The sequence below is a fragment of the Phoca vitulina genome, unplaced genomic scaffold (assembly GCF_004348235.1).
Source record: "Phoca vitulina isolate PV1807 unplaced genomic scaffold, GSC_HSeal_1.0 scaffold30, whole genome shotgun sequence".
NCBI classification, from domain to species: Eukaryota; Metazoa; Chordata; class Mammalia; order Carnivora; family Phocidae; genus Phoca; species Phoca vitulina.
This window is the reverse complement of record NW_022589733.1, coordinates 17,883,250-17,901,524: the sequence shown is the minus strand read 5'-3', so window position 1 is coordinate 17,901,524 and position 18,275 is coordinate 17,883,250. Positions and strand designations below refer to the sequence as shown.

Sequence of the window (18,275 nt, the reverse complement as noted above, 5' to 3'; positions counted from 1 at the left end):
TTCATCCCTCAAACTGAAGGAATCAGGACCATCTCGTCCCTAAACTCTGGGAGACCCGGCCGGCCACTATCTGAAGAAATTCCCGCCCCACCTGCCCGAATAACCCCTCAACAAGAACGCAGCGTCACCGCCACCAACCCCAATGAAAACCTCCCCGCTCTGGGCACGCTCTTGAAGGCGGGGGGTGGGGTGGTGGGGGGGTGAGCTCCGGTTTTCCCGCCGGCAGAGCCAGTGAACTAACGGGATCACGATCGCGCCCTCTGAGTGGCTGGCGGCAAGCCCCGCCCCCAGCAGTGGTTGCCCCTCCCGGCGCTTTCAGGGACTACTCTTGGCTCCACCCCCTTCCTCGGCCCCGCCTCCGCCTGGCTCCACCCCTCTTCAGCGGCGTCCGGTCAGCCCCGGCCCAGACAGCCGAGCTAGTTGAGTAGACGCCGCGGCGGGGCCGGGACCCTCCCGGAGGCGCGCGGCGCGAGCCAGTGACAGACGATGGCGGGCGAGGAAGACCGTGGAGACGGGGACCCGGTATCAGTGGTGACTGTGCGGGTGCAGTACTTGGAGGACACCGACCCCTTCGCATGTGCCAACTTCCCGGAGCCGCGCCGGGCCCCCACCTGCAGCCTAGACGGGGCACTGCCCCTGGGTGCGCAGATACCCGCGCTGCACCGCCTGCTGGCGGCGCCGCTGAAGGTGAGGGGGTCCGGAGAAAGATTGGGGGCGATCAAAGGTTCATGGCGCCATGAAAGCCTTTGGGAGGTATCCCTCGGGGAGAGGCTGGAGCGGGTGCGCTTCTGCGGGAAAGTCTTGGACTGGGGACTTAAGGTCCACGCTGCCCCGCTTTCGCGGGACGCCTCTCAAGTTGAGGGAAGCTGAAGAAGGGAGATGGGAATTTGTGGTCTGCGCCACTCTGGCTGCCCCCTCGAAGTGAGGCCCACCTGGGGAGATGTTCGGGGTCCACTCGCTGCCTGTCTGCCTGGGTAACCGATCTGGATAAGGTGACGGTAGATGTTTGGGTGGTAGCGGACTATAAAAGTTGGAGCTGGGGAAGCACCAGCTTCCACCTGCTTCAGGTGAGGTGGGGCGGGACCGAAAGGAGGGGCGGACCCGGGGCGGGCCACTGGGGGCGGCCAAGGCCTCGAGCGGTTTCTGGAGGCTGGATTAGGTCCTGCCGGATGGAGTGTTGCCTCTGTAGGTGCGGGCCCCGCTTGGGAGTGCCAGTAGAAGAGAGACTTCTCGGGGTGAGGTGAGTCTCCGGGAAGCGGTCCGGCCCGGGACACGCCGAGAGCTGGTGGCTGCACTGGTGGAAAAGCCCTTTGAGTCACCGCCCCCACCATCCCGTACTCCCGCCGCAGCCGGCCCACTGCTAGAAGGGAGGGGGCGGGCCGGGCTAATTTTAAACCGCCAGCCTGCCCTAGTTTGCCTGCGTCCCGGAGCCGACTCGTGCACAGTGCTGGGAGAGGCCCTTTTCCAGATGGTTGGCCCTACCTCCCCTCCGGCTCCCTGCGCTCAGCCCCCTGCAGGCAGCGCTTTCCGGCGCGCTGGGTTTCCGGACCAGGACTCTGGGAGGTGCACTACCACCCCCCAGGGTTCCCCGCCAGCCAGTACACACCGAGTGGTGAGGAAAAAGAGAGAGTTGGCGGGGGTGCCCTCCCCTGCTCCCAGCCTTAGCTGGGGGGCGAGTTACGCAAACTTGCCCCCTAGGCCCGGGGTCTCCCCTGGAATGTGCCCCGGGCGCCGGGCCCCCAGCCTGCATTCCTCGCTCTGCCGGCCAGCCCCGCCTCTGAGCGCGGGCGGGAGAGTTAGTGAGATTATTGGCGGGGGGAGTGGCGCGTGTCCGGGCAGAGCCCCGGCTTCAAGGCCACGGCTTGAAGGTTGTAAGTACACTGCCCACTTTAGTGTTTTGATGCAACCCCTTTTGTCCTGCCCTGTTCAAAGGGGCAGTCTGAGGTGGGCCTGGAAAGAGCACGTCCATCCCGAGGCCACCTTCAATTCAGGTTGGGCGCTGGAGAGGGGTGTTGAACCGAGTCTAGGTTCCTGCCTTCAGGCTCCTGGAACTCCTGGTGCTGAAATAAGCCTGGTGCATTACAGAGAACATAGTATTCCTCCCACCCCCCACTCTAGGACAGGACTTAGCCCTAACAGCCCTCTTCCCAATTAGGGGCAGATTTGGGAGGTCAGCAACAGAAAAGAACAACCCCTCTTCTTCCCCTCATTTAGGGACCCATCTCCCTGCTGCACCAGGTGCTCTGTACTCCTTAGCTAAAGACTACAGAGCTCAGATGGAGAATGTGTTAAGTGTTAAGTACTCCCCAGCTCAGACATTCCTGGTCTCCCCACCTTTAGGATCTCCCACTTGGTGTACCTCAGGACTACCATATCCCCCACAGGCAGGATATGCTGGTGGGCACACTGAGTTACCACTGTGCCTGTAGCCAGGATTCCCTGGGGCTGGCAGCTGTGCGAGGAATGGTCAGATACACTGTGATGTGCTCATCCCAAATATAAACTGTGACCACAGCCCCAGAATAGAAGGCTGGAGGAAGAAGAGCTGAGAATAGGGTAGGGGCAGGGACATCAGAGGGCTGAGAGAGGGGGAGCAGGGCTCCTCCTTGCAGGAAATGTCAACAGCTCGTCCCTCCCCTCCTCCTATAAGTGTATGCCCCAGGGGCACAGACATGACTCAAGCCTGCCTACATAGCCCTATAGAGGGGAGAGGTGGCCCAGAAACCCAGGCATTCCCATCCCAGGCCTAGAGCAGAAATAAGAAGGAGGGGATCACCACTCAATACATTATCCTCTGTACATCTGTCCAGTAGAGGAACAGGACACAGACAAGTGATGACATCTGCCCTCCCACTCTGGGCACTGACCTTCATCATCCCTGCAGACCCTGCTCCCTCCCTGGGAATTTAGGAAGGTCCAGCCTACTTTCTCTCTGGAGCTCCACCCCACATAACCCATTGGGCTGGGCCTAGCCACTAGAGTTCCCCTGGGGGCTTCCTTTTTAAACCGTTTAGAGCTTTCAGATCTGAGAAGGCCTGGCTCATTTCCTCCTAGTCTAGGAGGAAGCTCCTCGCCACAGCCTCTGACTCATCTCCTGGCCTTGGGTGGGAGTGGGAGGGGTGAAGGGGGTGGGGAGGGTCCTGGCAGTGCCTTGGGCCATGCCTGGTGTCCCCAGGGGAATATTAGGAATATCTGTCTTCCCTCTGTGCACAAGCCTCTCCCAGCCCAGGGACCTGCCCCTGTCCAGGGGAGAACCTGACCCTCTGGCCCTGCATTTCATCTCTTTACCCAGAGCTCTGCTACATTTTGGTCTTCTGGGCAGTGCCTCAGGAGCCCCTGTCTGACACCTAAAGGGCCTGCTACGTGTGAGATAGCATTGACTTCTCCCTGGGCTCTGGGCACAGAGACCCGAGTCCTGCTCTGACCCTGATGCAAAGGCCCGAGGAGCCCCCTACTTCTAGCAGCAGGGATAGCCCTAGAAATCTGTCTGTCACCAGTAACTGTTTCCCCAGCTGTGGCTAAAGATTAGAGGAGGACAGGGATGGCACTGTCCTGGGATGTTTCTTGACCTTGCACCCTCCCTACTCCAGCCTCAGTTTACCTCTCAGGAGCAGTTGTGGCAAGGGGGCTAAAGTGTGAACCTGATCTGCTGGGACAGGGACCAACTGGAGGGATCCCAGAGGAGGTTTAAGGGTAAGATGGGGTGCTCTGGTGATGAACTGAGCCCTTTATTTCCTTGATATGGAGGTCTTTTGCAGAGACTAGAAGTTTGGGATGTGGACATGAGTTATGGCCTTCTCCCAGCTTTCTCTGGGGCCACCATCCATGTCCAATTTACTGGTCATTCTGGGGTCAGGCTGGGATGCAGCCTGGTGAGGGACCCCAGGACCTAGATCCTTGCAGATGTAGGCATTGTGACCTTGGCGTGTATGATGCGTATGTGTTCATTTGTGTTCCCTTGCTACAACTGGGAGGACCAGTTCGGGGTATTTGCTGAGTCCAGAAAGCTGAGGGGTGGTCTTCAGCCCTTGGCAACACTACATGCTCCAGCCCCCCCCCCACCTCCCCTCCAGGGTTCCCTGGAGCACTTCCAAAGTCCATCCACCCAAGATGTAGGTCAGTTAGCCCTGGTTCCATTCCTGGTTGTGCAGCCTGGGGCATATTCACTGAGTTTCTGAGCCTTGGTTTCCTCACCTGTGAAAGGATTGTCAGGAGAGGGGCACCTGGCTGGCTCAGTTGGTAGAGCATTTGACTCTTGATCTCAGGGTTGTGGGTTTGAGCCCCAATTTGGGCACAGAGATTGCTTACGTAAATAAAACTTAAAAAAAAAAAAAAGGAATAGCAGGAGAATCAGACAACTAGGCAAGCTGGTATGTGACACAGGGGAGGCATAACTATTATGGGTTTCCCTCCTCAAGGCCCATCCATGGTGTCTCATCCAGGAAGTCATGGTCTAGTTGGAAACCCAAGATAACAGTAGAAGGAGGGTGTCATGTTTAAAGTTTATTTATTTGTTTGTTTGTTTGTTTAAGTAACCTCTACACCCAACGTGGAGCTTGAACTCATGACCCCAAGATCAAGAGTTGCATGCTCTCCAAATGAGCCAGCCAGGTGCCTCAAGGGTATCGGGTTTAGAGGACAGCAAAAGAAAAAAAAAGCAGTTAGCAAAATTATTTCCTAAAACGGGAGTCCTTCAGCATATAATTCTGCCCTCTTCTCCATCTTCTTTCCCTGCCCCTGGTGTGTTCATTCTCTCCTGATTTGCAGTTATGAAAAATATTGGGGAGTAGACACCATGGTCCCCTAAGTTTGGCCCTGCATTTAAAGCCATATGTAATGAGTTGGTTTAGGCTGTCAGAAGAGCCTGAGCCCAGAGAACCAAGAGAAAAGTGGGGTAGATGCTGAAGGGAGGGGCTGAGCCTGGGAAGAATGGAGAGGACTGTACTCCAAAACAGACACAGAGAAGCGTGCAAGACAAGAACCAGGAGGGAGTCAAGGATGTGGGCCTACACGGGCCCTGTGCTGACCCTCAGCACTGTCAGCAGGCTTATTCTGGCCTGGCCCAGCCCCAGGGTGTGAGAAACAAGCCCCAGAGGTTTGGCTCTCAGAAGGGTGACCTGAGCAAGGGGCCAGGGGTGAGGGACAAACACCACCCAGCTGGCAGGAAGTCTCTGTTCTTTGCTACCTTAGCCCACCCTCCCCCATCTCCACCCAGGACAGGCAGCTGGGTTGGGGGATACCATCCTGGAGGCTTTGGGCTGGCTGTTACCTCAGGACTCCTCTAGGGAGGCCACTGCTGCCACCATGGAGGGAAAGGGGTTAAACCTGCTCATCTGAGGAGGCTGGATGATGGAGCACTTGGCCTGCAGGACCTTACCCCAAATACATGCAGGCCTTCTGGAAGCAGCGGGCCGTTCTCTGCTCACTTGGGATTAGAGCACACAAGCGTGCTTGCAGGAGGGGAAGAGAGCCTGCTGGAGCCGAGCTTTCTGGGGATGTGCTTCTTGGACCTGTGCTCCAGCAGAGCATATATGTATACCGCAGACCATGAACCTGGGTGTGGAAGTACATACCAGGTTTAATCTGGTCACCCCTCCAGTGTTTAGCTTTACAGCACTCCACCCCTCTCCTTGCTTAGCACTCATGACCCTTGTACTTCTACATGTATTTGTGGCCTTTTTCTGAGGCGAGCCTGCCTGCCTCCCCAGCCGGGCTGGAAGGCAGGAAAAGCAGAAGCAGTATCTTCTTCCCCACTATGTCTTCAACACCTAAAACCAGCCTGGTTCATGAATGTTTGAATGAGTGAGCTAGTCTATGTATGTGTGATCTGGGGGATCCCTGAAGGAATGTGTTGCTCTGGGGCTAGGGCAGGGTGTGTGGAGATGTTTCTCTAGGGTCCCAGAATCCTCTAGTCCAAGGCGGAAGGAGATGCAGCTGTGCCTGGATGGGGGTGGGGTGGGCAGGCTGCTGAGTCATCATATGGGAAGAGGGATCAGGAGGAATGTGGGGCTGCCCTCAGCTGAGCTGGGCCAAGACGGAGTACCCCAGCCCTGGGGCCTTGCCTCCGCATCTCAGGCCTGTTCCTGTTAGGCCCTGGAGAAGATGACTCTGCTCCCAGGGAGGGGAGAGAGGCCAGGCCCGCCCAAGGCGCCCAAGGGAGGGCAGGCAGCCAGGCAGGAAGTGGGACAGAGAACAGGCTGGAGTGTTTGTCCTGTGTCCCATGTCCCAGGCGAGACAGGGTGGGGGAGGGGGGCAGGAGGAGAGGGGGTGTCACCCAAGGGCCTCAAGGCTGAACTGCCAGGAAGGAGGTGGGTCAGGCTCTCAGGCATGAGCAGGGGTGCAAAGCAGAAACAGGGGTAGGGGCAGGAGCTGGACTCCCTTCCCCCCCAAGGGACCAAATGCAGCTGGAAGCCCTTGGACTGGGCCCAGGGCAGGGCAGGGCAGGGCTGGCAGAACAGCAGGACGAATGATGGGATTGACTTCCCCAGTAAGAGGGAAGCCAGAAAACACCCTGCTTCTCCAGAGGTGGGCTCTCCCTGGGCCATGGTACGTCAAGGAGCAGGCCCACTCAATTCAAGGGGACTTTGTTGAGCCCTGCATACTGGCTCAGTGCTACAGGGGAGGTGTCTCGAAGAGGCACAGTGCCGCCCTCAGACTCTGGAGTCACTCCACTAGGGCCTCTCTACAGGTACTTCTTAAGAGGCCAGTGTCATGCCTGGTGGTGGTGGACGGGAGCCAGGCTGGAGGCGTGGTGGGGATACATGGGAAGCAGACAAGTGGATAGAACGTGTGCCTTGTACAATGCAGGTTTCAGGGACCCAGTGCAGACTGATGGAGTCAGACCCTAAAACCTGGTTTTCAACCTGGAGGCCTCTGAGGTCCAGCTCACTCGGGGCAGGGCAAAGACCCTTAGGCCTAGAGGGACTGACAGCCTATGGATTACCCAAAGCTCCTCACGGTCTCAATTCAGGGAGACACCATACACACACACACACACACACACACACACACACACACACACACCCTCCCAGCTGGGTTTGCACCAGCATTCGTTAACACGTTCTCCCTGGGCTTGACTGCTTTGTGGATGCAGCTTATCACCCCCAGGGCTGTGAACTTCCTCGAAAGCAGGAGCTCCCGCCCATCTTTATTCCCCTTCCTTATTCATGTTCATTAGCTCAACAGTGTTTAGTGAGCACTTTCTGTGAGCCAAAAGCTGTGCTAGGCTCTGCAGATACAGCATGGGGCAAGACAGACACGGTGCCTGAACCCAGAGAACTCATGGTTAGTGGGGAAGAAGAGTAGTGTATGGGACATTATCATGCTGTGTGGAAGGCCTCACACATGGGAGCTACACACATGGGGTGGAATGGGTCGCGTAGCATTGGCTAGAGGAGTCCAGGAGAGCGTTCCAAAAAACCATTACCTGATCTGAAACCTACAGAATGGGTAGGTGGTTAGCTGGAAGATATAGCATGTACAAAGGGCAAGAAAGCCTGGCCCCTGGGGTGCGTGGGCACTGCACATAGTAGGCCTGGGAGAGATGGCTGCCAACGGAATGCGTCGCTGCAGCGCACACCCCGTGGTATGCCACTCTGCCAGCTCTCTGAGTGGGAGGTGGGAGGGCATGGGGTCTCCGTACATACCCCTGCCACCTCTTTCCCCCAGCTGGAGGACTGTGCCCTGCAAGTGTCTCCCTCCGGATACTACCTGGACCCTGAGCTGTCTCTGGAAGAGCAGCGGGAGATGCTGGAGGGCTTCTATGAAGAGATCAGGTCAGAGCTGATGGGACCAGGAAGGCAAGGCTGGCCCCCACCCTTGCTTCCACCAGGGGCTGGCTCAGGTGTCAGCAGGCAAGACACCTGATCTCTAGCCTAGGCTGTGGGTTACCTCCTGCCACCCCAGGGGACTGTGCCAGGGGAATCCCAAGGCCTGGCCAGTGTTACCTGATGCCCGGGATGTGTGTGTGGGGTGGATGGGGGGCTCTTGCACATACCTGAGATACCTATGTTTGCACAAACCCTCTTGTTGGGGAGGAAGGAGTTGGGCCAGTGTTGGCATGTGGGGTGGTCTTTAGCTGCCCTGGTGTGGGGGCAGGGACTCTGAGGAATGACCTGGAAACTGCTGACTAGGCTGCTTGATTCCAGCAAAGGGCGGAAGCCTACACTCATCCTGCGTACTCAACTCTCTGTGAGGGTCAATGCCATCTTGGGTAAGTGTATGAGCGCATTGGAGTCCAGGAATCCCCCTTCCCACCCGTGCTGGCTCAGTTTCTTTCAGGCCTGTGCTGGACAGTGGACAAGGCACATGGGAGACAGGATGCGTGGCCCTCCCCATTCCTATCCTGACCTCTCTTCCCAGGGCCAGGGCTGATGCTGCAGCTAAACCGCGATGGGGGTTGCCCAGAGTCAGGGAGTGGAGGAGGAGGTTGGGGGTTCAAGAGTGCTAGAATATTCTTTGGTGGGGGATTGTGTCCCAGTAGAGGAGGGTGTCTGTGCCCCCTTGAGCTCTCCGTGCCCACCTACCCCTTGCAGAAAAGTTGTATGGCTCCAGTGGCCCTGAGCTGCGCCGCTCTCTCTTCTCACTAAAGCAGATCTTCCAGGTGAGGCCCAGAAGTGGGCTGGGGGTGGGCGTCCAGCCTGAGCCCTGCTTAAAGTCCCCCGTGGTGTCCCCAGGAGGACAAGGACCTGGTGCCCGAATTTGTGCACTCAGAGGGGCTGAGTTGCCTGATCCGTGTGGGTGCTGCTGCTGACCACAACTACCAGAGCTACATCCTCCGAGGTTAGCCCCGTCCCTCCCCCGTGACCCCTGCCTTCAGCGACCCCTTTCTGACCTCTTGTCCCTGTGTCCCCAGCACTAGGCCAGCTGATGCTGTTTGTGGATGGCATGCTGGGGGTGGTGGCCCACAGTGAGACTGTGCAGTGGCTGTACACACTGTGCGCCAGTGTGGTAAGTGGCCCTCCGCACGGCCAGGCACCCTTCCGCACTGCCTCGCGCTGACCTCCGCCGGCTCTTCTTCATGGTGGGCTGGACTGAGTGAGACTGAGGCTCCTCTGAGCCTAGGAGGCCCTCCAACACCTGGGCCTGGGGCCAGGGCCTTGCTGCCTAGACTCTCCTCTCTGGGTCCAGCCCCAGGAGCCCTTACCCCTCCCCAGCAGGAGCTAGCCCGAGTCTGGCCCAAGCCCCACTCATATGTGGTGACCCCTCCCCCAGTCCCGCCTGGTGGTGAAAACGGCCCTGAAGCTGCTGCTGGTGTTTGTGGAATACTCTGAGCACAACGCACCGCTGTTTATCCGCGCAGTCAACTTTGTGGCCAGCTCCACAGGTGAGAGACTGTCCCTTCCTCCCCCACCATTCAGAGCCCTCTCTCCTACCTGTCCCTGCGTGATCGCTCCCCTTTCTGTGTGTCAGGCTCTCTTCCTTGGGCCAATCTGGTGTCCATCCTAGAGGAGAAGAATGGCGCTGACCCTGAGTTGTTGGTGTACACAGTCACCCTCATCAACAAGGTGGGGGGGCCTTGAGAAGGGGGGAGAACCAGGTGCCAATTCTGGGCCCCTAAGGCTCCTAACTCCGGTCAGCCTTAGCCTCGCCCTCCCATCCCCACCCTCTAGACACTGGCAGCACTTCCGGACCAGGACTCCTTCTATGATGTGACAGATGCGCTGGAGCAGCAGGGCATGGAGGCTCTGGTCCAGCGCCACTTGGGCACCTCGGGCACTGATTTCGATCTGCGCACACAGCTTGTGCTCTATGAGGTAGGCTGGGCCATCTGGGCGGGACTGGAAGGGAGGGAAGAGGCGCAGTTCCCCAGCACCCCACCCTACCTATGCGAGTCTCAGCGGCTTAGATCTGGGTACACCTCCACTAGAATGCCCTGCGGTTGGAGGATGGAGACATTGAGGAAGCCGCTGCAGGTGGGCGGCGGGAACGCAGAAAGCCCTCTTCGGAGGAGGGCAAGAGGAGCCGCCGGTCTCTAGAAGGCGGGGGCTGCCCTCTTCGCTCCTCCGAGCCTGGGTAAGAACTTGCCTTTGCACAAGAGGAGGGGTGGATCCGCCTGCAGTGGCCTTGTCCGTTAACAGGCCCCGCCTCCAGCCCTGCAGGCCCTGCCTCTAGCCGCACAGGCCCCGCCTCCAGCCCTGCAGGCCCTGCCTCTAGCCGCACAGGCCCCGCCTCGCCGACAGGCCCCGCCTCGAGCCCCGCGGACCCCGCCTCAATGGTAATCTCCACCTACTCCGCTCGCCCGGCCCTGTCGACCGGCCTGGCTCCCAGCCCCATGAGCCCAGCTTCTGGCCTCTGTACCTCGGTGAACCTCTTTCCTGCCATCTCCGTGGGGCCCTCAGCCGACAGCTCCAGCGAGAGGAGCATCTACAAGTAAGTAGGGAGATAGAGGCTGCCCCTAGAGTCCTCTCTCCAGCTGTCCCTCCACTCTGAGCCCCTCCACAGGCCCTCCGCCTCCTCTGCCCAAACTCCTCTGCCCAAACGCGTGCTTTCTCTTTCTTTCCAGACTTCACCAAACTGCTCCTGTTTGGTAAGTGACTGCTGGGGGGTGGGGTTCTGCTCTGACTGGACCTCTTCCTCCTGCTGCTTGTCTTCATCTCTTTCTGGCATTCTGCCTGTCCTTGCCCCTTTGTCATCTATCCCCTTGCCCCCCTTCTTTGTTTCTCTGCTGCTATCTCTTGACTCTCTTGTTCTGCTCCGTCTTTGTCTCCTACTGCACCCTGTCCTGCTTCATGTCCGTCTCTCCCCTCCATTTCCAGTTTCCTCACGTCCTGCCTCCTCCACGCCTCCCCTTCCCACTGGGGCTGGGAAGGAACCCCTGGTACTACTGCCCAGCTCTGTGTGGGTACGAGCTGCTGGGCTTTGGAGTGGAGCAGGCACCACAATTACCATCTCTTCCTCTCATCCCCCCCCACCCAGGGCCCCAGAGAGCCCACCTGTCCCTCAGTCCCCTACTGAGCAGGCCAGGCTGGAGTAAGTACAGAGGCCAGCCTGCCAGGCTCGCCATGTGCTCAGGGCTTCAGCAATGCTTCGCTCCAGCGGGGGTTCCATGTGCCTCATGCAGCCAGAGCTGGGGGACTCTCAGGCCCTTCCTCTCCCAGACATATGCCTCCTCTGTTATCCAAGGGGAAGGGAAGCAGCTCATTGGGGTCATAGTGGTCCCTGTGCTTCAACAGTGACACCTTAACAGCTTCAACCAAAAATGAGGACACAGACTCCCAACCTGGGGCCCAGTCTCCCAGGAATATGGCGGGGGGGGTATCCAGGGTGCTGTATGGTGTGGGGGTAGAGGAGCAACCTAGGACTGAGGGCCAACAGAGGCTGGAGGGGTTGAAAAAAAGACACTGGATCACATTCATTATTTTAACATAAACTGAGTGCCTGTTGTGGTAGCTCAGTCAGTAAAGCATGAGACTCTTAAGCTAAAGCCTGTTGTTTACCGGGCCCTTTTCTAGGCATGGGTCATAGCTCTCAGAAGCTGCCAGACATGGGACAGCCTGGTGTACCCACTGGGACAGCTGTCCCCTTCCCCTGCTTTGAGGGTCCTTGTCTAGAATCAAGACAGTGAACATGAACAGCAGCAAGGTTGCAAGTTAGATGTTAAGCAGAACTTCTCTCCATATGTTGAACTGGGGATGCTGGGTTGGCATTGACCCTCCCCAGATATGGAGGATTGAACAGGGGCTGGCCTTGGGGGGTAAGTCCTGGGTCTGCTCAGCGCATGGACTGCTCCCTGTGTGTCTGTGTGTGCCTGCAGTTTGGGGCAGTGCCCAGGGCCCAGCAAGGCATGTACACCACCCTGGGCTGGGGTGTGTCAGACACCCTCACTGATGAGCGCTTCCCTCCAGAGCCCGGTTCCTGGAGAATGTGGCAGCAGCAGAAACAGAGAAGCAGGCTGCACTGGCCCAGGGCCGGGCAGAGACATTGGCTGGGGCCATGCCTGATGAGGCCGATGGACACCCAGGTGAGTAGGTGGGTGGGCAGAATCCACTCAGGTTGCCCTTTTGCTCCACAGAGGGCATGATGCTGACAGCTGCTTCTCTTTTCTAGATACCCGGGAACTATGGGGCTCCCCAGAACCAGGCCCTGCACCCAGAACCCCCGAGTGCCCTGCCCCCCGAGGTCTGCTCCGGGCCCAGCGGCGCCTTGAGCCAGAGCCCAAGGCGCCACTGGCCCCACCAAGCGCCAAGGCTGAGCCCATTCAGGAGTTTCCTGTCCGTGTACCCAAGCTCTGCATTGGAGACCTGGACTTCTCAGACCTGGGGGAGGACGAAGACGAGGACATGCTGAATGTGGAGGCTGTGGAGGCTGTGAAAGGGGTCCCACCCCCACCACCCCCACTGCCTATGCTCTCTGGAGGTCCCCTGCCTCCTCCGCCCCCACCTCCCCCACCCATCAAAGGCTCACTCCCACCACCTCCACCTCCAGCCGCCCCCCTTCCTCCCTCAGCACCTGATGGTCTAGCCCTCCCCACCAAGAGGAAGACAGTAAAACTCTTCTGGCGGGAGCTAAAGCTGGTTGGGGGCCATGGAGGCTCTGGGAGCCATTTTGGGCCTTGCCCCACCCTATGGGCCTCACTGGAACCTGTAGCGGTGGACACAGCCCGGCTGGAACACCTGTTTGAGTCCCGTGCCAAGGACGTGCTGCCTTCCAAGGTAAACCCACCCTCGTCTGCAGGGTAACCCCAGTGGAGGCAGGAGGCAGTCAGAGCTTAAGGGTCTGAACTGCCACCCATTTCCCACATGGGGGAACCGAGGCAAAGAAAGGCACCGAGTCTTGTCTGAGGTCTCTCAACAAGGTATCAGCAAAGCCCTAACTAGAATCTCAGCTCATCCCAAAGCCTTACACATCCCACCCCAGGTTGTGGGGTGACCGCACCATCTGGCCATTTCAAAGGGGGCTTTAAGAGTGCCGTCTTATATTGTTGCCCCAGCTAGTTCCTTTCCCAATCTCATACCACTCTTCTCCCCAACTTTAAAGAAAGCCGGTGAGGGCCGCCGGACAATGACCACAGTGCTGGACCCCAAGCGCAGCAACGCCATCAACATTGGCCTAACCACCCTGCCACCTGTGCATGTCATTAAGGCTGCCCTGCTCAACTTTGATGAGTTTGCTGTCAGCAAAGATGGCATTGAGGTGGGGATACCAGCTAGGGGTATTGGAGGGAGGTGGGAGGTCTGGCCCTCTCCTTTGGTCAGTGGGCACGGGCTTGGTATTTCTACAGAGCAGTCCCCAGACCCTGGGGATCCCCCAGATGACCTAGGGATGAGTCCAAACCAACTCCTGAAGCCTCAGGCCAGGACTGAGGGGACTATGTGGGGTGGTGGCTGCATCCTCAGAAACTGCTGACTATGATGCCCACGGAGGAGGAGCGGCAGAAGATCGAGGAGGCCCAGCTGGCCAATCCTGACGTACCCCTGGGCCCAGCTGAGAATTTCCTGATGACCCTTGCCTCCACTGGGGGCCTGGCCGCCCGCCTACAGCTCTGGGCCTTCAAGCTGGACTATGACAGCATGGAGCGGGTACTTGCATTATGGGGGGGCGGGGCAGGAACAGGGGCAGGTGAGCACAAGGACCAGGTAGTTTGAGAGTCCCTCATCTCCCACTCCAGGAAATCGCAGAACCACTATTTGACCTGAAAGTGGGCATGGAACAGCTGGTACAAAATGCCACCTTCCGCTGCATCCTGGCCACTCTCCTGGCTGTGGGCAACTTCCTCAACGGTTCCCAGGTGAGTAGGAGCGCACGAGGGCTGGCGGCCAGGGCTCTGGAGCCAGCCAGGCCCAGGCTCAGATGGGGTCCTTTCAGAGCAGCGGCTTCGAGCTGAGCTACCTGGAGAAGGTGTCAGAGGTGAAGGACACAGTGCGCCGGCAGTCACTGCTGCACCACCTCTGCTCCTTGGTGCTCCAGACCCGGCCTGATTCCTCGGACCTCTACTCAGAAATCCCTGCCCTGACGCGCTGTGCCAAGGTGAGCGCCAGCCAGAGGCTTGGCTGAGACCAGCCGCGGCAATGAGGGAGCGCTGCTTCCTGGGGCTGGCTCTCCCTCCCTGTCTGGGCTATTGTGCCAGAGTGTGCCCAGCTAGGTGTCTGCGTGGGCTGTGTCCTTGGCCAGAAACACTCTTTCCTCTGCTGGCCTGGCTACACACACCTACTGTCTTTGGGTCTCCATTTAGCCACCACTTCCCCCAAGAAAGCTTCCCTGTTCCCCATTGTCTCCTGCATTAGACTGTGAGCTTTTGGAGGGCAGGAGGCAGGTCTTGGCTAGCTGGGTCCCTAGGGCCCAAGCTGGCTGGCCTGGCAGAGGCAGCTCAGGTGGTGCCCTTCTGTGGGGGGACAGCATGCATACCCCCTGCTTTTCCAGGTGGACTTTGAGCAGCTGACTGAGAACCTGGGGCAGCTGGAGCGTCGGAGCCGGGCAGCTGAGGAGAGCCTACGGAGCTTGGCCAAGCATGAGCTGGCCCCAGCCCTGCGTGCCCGCCTCACCCACTTCCTGGCCCAGTGTGGCCGCCGTGTAGCCATGCTGCGGGTGGTGCACCGCCGTGTCTGCAACAGGTGGGCACACGGACCAGAGGGGCAGGAGCGCCACCACCGTCACTCAGACCCCACGCGGGACTCACCACCCCTCCCTACCCCGGCCTGCTCAGGTTCCACGCCTTCCTGTTGTACCTGGGGTACACGGCCCCGGCGGCCCGCGAGGTGCGCGTCATGCAGTTCTGCCACACGCTGCGCGAGTTTGCGCTGGAGTACCGCACTTGCCGGGAGCGGGTGCTGCAGCAGCAGCAGAAGCGTGCCACGTACCGGGAGCGCAACAAGACCCGGGGCCGCATGATCACGGAGGTGGGCACCCTTCCGGGTTTGGACTGCCACCCCCTGTGGCTTCCTTCCCCCGCTCCCAGCTCATCCTTCTGTCCTCTGCAGACAGAGAAGTTCTCAGGGGTGGCTGGGGAAGCCCCCAGCAACCCATCTGTCCCAGTGGCTGTGGGCAGTGGGCCAGGGCGGGGTGATGCCGACAGTCACGCCAGCATGAAGAGTCTGCTGACCAGCAAGCCGGAGGACACCACACATGGCCGCCGCAGCAGAGGTGGGACCTGGGGCCACTGGGAGCAATGGGCTTTGGGGTCACCTTGACCTGACTTCCCCATCTGGTCTCCCTTAGGCATGGCCCAGAGTGGCTCCCCAGTCATGCCGACAGCAATGGGGCCCTCCACTGCACCCCCAGAAGAACCCCCAGGCTCCAATTTACCCAGTGACACTTCAGATGAGATCATGGACCTGCTGGTGCAATCAGTGACGAAGAGCAGTCCTCGTGCCTTAGCTGCTCGGGAACGCAAGCGTTCCCGGGGCAACCGCAAGTCTTGTGAGTGCTCCCCAAATTCCCACTACCCGCCTTAATCCCATCAACCCCCTTCCAACCCTGCTCTGTCCCTGCAGTGAGACGGACACTGAAGAGCGGGCTCGGAGAGGACCTGGTGCAGGCACTGGGACTGAGCAAGGGTCCTGGCCTGGAGGTATGAAGGCGCCGCCTCCAGGACACCTACCTGTCGGGGCCCCAGTCTGCAGTACAAGAGACTAGAGAGTGAGGAGGGATCAGCAGAATTTGGGCCTCTTCTCAACCCCAGGGCCACTCTGTGCCCAGTGGACAGTGCCTTGAGCAGTATTAGCTGTGCGTGCGTGCGTGTGTGTGTTTGTGTGTCTGTGTGTGTGTGTGTTTGTGTGTGTGTGTACACGTACTTGTATGGGCTCCCTGAATACGTGGAGTATAATAAAGTTTTCCTAGCCAACCCAAGAGCATTTTCCTTCCTTCGAGGTACCCACCACACTTGGTCTGGAGCAGGAGGCTAATACTGGCTACAGTACCGCAGGACTGGCTCTCCCTGCCTCGCCCTGCATTATCACCCGCACAGCCGTTAGCCACATTCTGAGCCATTTATTCAACAATCCTATACCTTAGACTGCTTTTGGGCCCTGGACTAGGCAGGCCCTCCCTGCTCCTGGCATGGGACCATGCAGCCTGTGACCCAAACGTCAGGGGCTATAACCGCTTCATCTGCCGCCGCTCCTGTCGGCGCTGCCGTTTCTCATTGTGCTCTGGTGCCGGGGTGCCACCGTCGGCTGTGAACCAAGGGCCCAGCACATTCACCCAGAGGAGGTAAAGGGCCCGGCCCGGAGCCTAGGACAAAAAAGGTAACTTGAAGCCAGGTGCAGGAAATGAAAGAAGAGAAGGGTTAAATGCTCTAGCCCCTTCTTGGGAGCCCTACAGTCCACGCACCAGAAGCCAGAAGGACCAGATGTAGAGGGAGAAGCAGCTGAGCACCTGCACGATGGCTGTCAGTAGGATCACATCCTTAAGGTGCCTGTGGATAGAAGGGAGGCTGCAAGGGCCAAAAATAGTAGATGGGCCCCAGTTCATCTCCCTTCTACCCTCTTTAAGTTGCGGGCAGTTGTGGGTCTTGGGCTATCTGGGCCCCAACACCCCAGCCCCGGGGCCGCTCACCTGGGCTGGCAGCGGGGGACACTCACTCTGCCATGCCCTGCTCCATGTTGAGGTCCATTCCACCATCCATCAGGGCCCCATCCTCAGAAAAGGCTGCCCGTGCCATCGAGCTCATAGAGTGGTAGCTGGCCCCATATACTGCCAGACTAAAGGCCAGGGCCATCTGCAGAATAAGAATGGTATCAAAGGCCAGCCAGTAATCCTATATGCTTATCCACTTCCCAGGATAGGGGACACTTACCCAGGCCCAAAATGAGGCAGATGAGTAGAAGAACACCAAGGTCACAAGACAGTAAATGGCCTGTAAACAGATACATGATCAGGCTGGGATCAAAAGCTACCCTAAACCACAGGCCTTCCTTGACTCTGACCAAAAGTTAGGCCAGCTGGTGGAAAGAGACAGGCTGTTTCTCATAGGGTTGGTGGGAGAAAGGGGTCTGTTCCCTGAGTCCCTGAGTCCCTAGACTCCCCTCTGACGTGTCAGCCCAGGAAAGAAGGTCCTGTGTATCTGTGATGGGAAGGATGGGCTCAAGTCCATCTGAGACTCAAACCCTCCTTTCATTTTTGGTTGTTTTGTTTTGACTACTCAGCACTTTTGGGGGGCCAGGATCCATTCTCATTTTTTTTTTTTAATTTTTAAGAATTTTTTTAAAAGATTTTATTTATTTGACAGAGACACAGCGAGAGAGGGAACAGAAGCAGGGGGAGTGGGAGAGGAAGAAGCACGCTTCCCGTGGTGCAGGGAAGGACCCTGGGATCATGACCCGAGCCAAAGGCAAACACTGAGCCACCCAGGTGCCCCTCATTTCTTTTTAATTGTAGTTTTCTTCTGGAAAACTACACATGACTGTCACATACCACCACGCCCACCCACCCCCACCCCCACCAGAGCTGACTGTGGGATCTCGGGTGGGCACAGAAGCAAGGAGGTAGGTACTTACATTGGCCCCCAGTATGATCCGCAGATAGAACTTCAGAGTCTCTCTGTTCTCTTCAAATATCTGCTTCTTCCCTCTCGTGCCCACTTTGCCCTTGGGCTGCAGAGGAATGGTAAGATGCTGTCAGAGCCCTCCTCAGCCAGGGTCCTCCTTACCCTCCCCCCAAGTCTGGTCAGGTACAGAATTACACCTGCACCTGAGCCAGATCCCCACGTACTCAAATCAAGCACAATCCTTGGGATGCCCACCCCTCCTCCCGTCCATCCTGCTTAGGGCTGACACCATCTGTGCAACACCCCTACCGATGATCGCCTCCTGCTCACCCTGGAACAATCCAACACTAGGCTATCTCCTGGCTCCCCTGGTAAGGTCCAGCTTTGGGCTGACTACCCCTTCAAGGGGGACTCCTGAGTGGCGCTGAATGGTGCGCGCCTCCGGCCTCTGCTGGAGTAGTCCAGATCTCGGCTGACGCCCACCCCTTTCAGGCCCCTAAGGTCTCCGACCAGGTCTGGTACAGTCTGGTACTGACGCCCACTCCCCTCCCGCACCACTTCTGGTATGGCGGTGCGCCGCTCCATTCCCCCGCGCTAGCTCTAGTAGGGTCTGGCCACTGCATGGCGCCCCCCTCTGGCGGACCGCTTCCTTTGATATCCTTCCTCTGTTTCCAGTCTCCCGGCCCCGGGAATCCTCTGCCGTTGCGAACCCCGCCCTACTCGCCCTCCTTACCGCCATGGCGCGACGCAAACACCCAGCAAGGAAAACAAGGGAGAGCGACCGAAACCGCGGTCAGTAGGTACCACATCGGCAGCAGAGGCACTTCCGGTGCAGACCCAAATCGTCACA

The 18,275-nt window shown here is 58.5% G+C and overlaps 2 protein-coding genes across 3 annotated transcripts; one reads left to right on the top strand and one right to left on the bottom strand.

The window, feature by feature from the left end:
* The first annotated feature begins 395 nt into the window (after window positions 1-395).
* Window positions 396-15,815, top strand: FHOD1 (formin homology 2 domain containing 1). The gene is made up of 22 exons (XM_032424467.1): window positions 396-687; window positions 7,669-7,775; window positions 8,148-8,212; window positions 8,535-8,602; window positions 8,676-8,781; window positions 8,855-8,949; window positions 9,214-9,325; window positions 9,412-9,506; window positions 9,612-9,755; window positions 9,869-10,014; window positions 10,156-10,371; window positions 11,847-11,962; window positions 12,049-12,653; window positions 12,979-13,134; window positions 13,338-13,520; window positions 13,610-13,729; window positions 13,807-13,968; window positions 14,362-14,552; window positions 14,645-14,837; window positions 14,919-15,081; window positions 15,157-15,357; window positions 15,432-15,815. Exons 1-22 carry the CDS (start codon window positions 487-489, stop codon window positions 15,512-15,514), a joined length of 3,528 nt encoding a protein of 1,175 aa, XP_032280358.1. The 5' UTR covers window positions 396-486; the 3' UTR covers window positions 15,515-15,815.
* Window positions 15,816-15,912: 97 nt separating this feature from the next.
* Window positions 15,913-18,274, bottom strand: TMEM208 (transmembrane protein 208). Of its 2 annotated transcripts, none has more exons than XM_032424465.1 (6): window positions 18,159-18,274; window positions 17,436-17,531; window positions 16,736-16,795; window positions 16,521-16,657; window positions 16,270-16,354; window positions 15,913-16,170 (listed from the first exon to the last, which is right to left on the bottom strand). In XM_032424465.1, the coding sequence occupies exons 1-6, from the start codon at window positions 18,162-18,164 to the stop codon at window positions 16,033-16,035; spliced, it is 522 nt and encodes a 173-aa protein (XP_032280356.1). In that variant the 5' UTR covers window positions 18,165-18,274; the 3' UTR covers window positions 15,913-16,032. The 2 variants fall into 2 exon arrangements, with proteins under 2 accessions (XP_032280356.1, XP_032280357.1); XM_032424466.1 differs by lacking the exon at window positions 18,159-18,274 and adding an exon at window positions 17,756-18,026 and having other exon boundaries at window positions 16,033-16,170.
* Window position 18,275: the final 1 nt, after the last annotated feature.

Excerpts from the sequence above, each read along its gene's own strand:
- FHOD1 (XM_032424467.1), top strand. The coding sequence starts at position 487 with ATGGCGGGCGAGGAAGACCGTGGAGACGGGGACCCGGTATCAGTGGTG. Across the intron at positions 13,135-13,337 it reads TCAGCAAAGATGGCATTGAG|AAACTGCTGACTATGATGCC; the intron begins GTGGGGATACCA and ends CTGCATCCTCAG. Across the intron at positions 14,838-14,918 it reads GGGGCCGCATGATCACGGAG|ACAGAGAAGTTCTCAGGGGT; the intron begins GTGGGCACCCTT and ends TGTCCTCTGCAG.
- TMEM208 (XM_032424465.1), bottom strand. Across the intron at positions 16,658-16,735 it reads CTGCCTCATTTTGGGCCTGG|ATGGCCCTGGCCTTTAGTCT; the intron begins GTAAGTGTCCCC and ends CTTATTCTGCAG. Across the intron at positions 16,171-16,269 it reads TCTGGTCCTTCTGGCTTCTG|GCTCCGGGCCGGGCCCTTTA; the intron begins GTGCGTGGACTG and ends TTTTTGTCCTAG.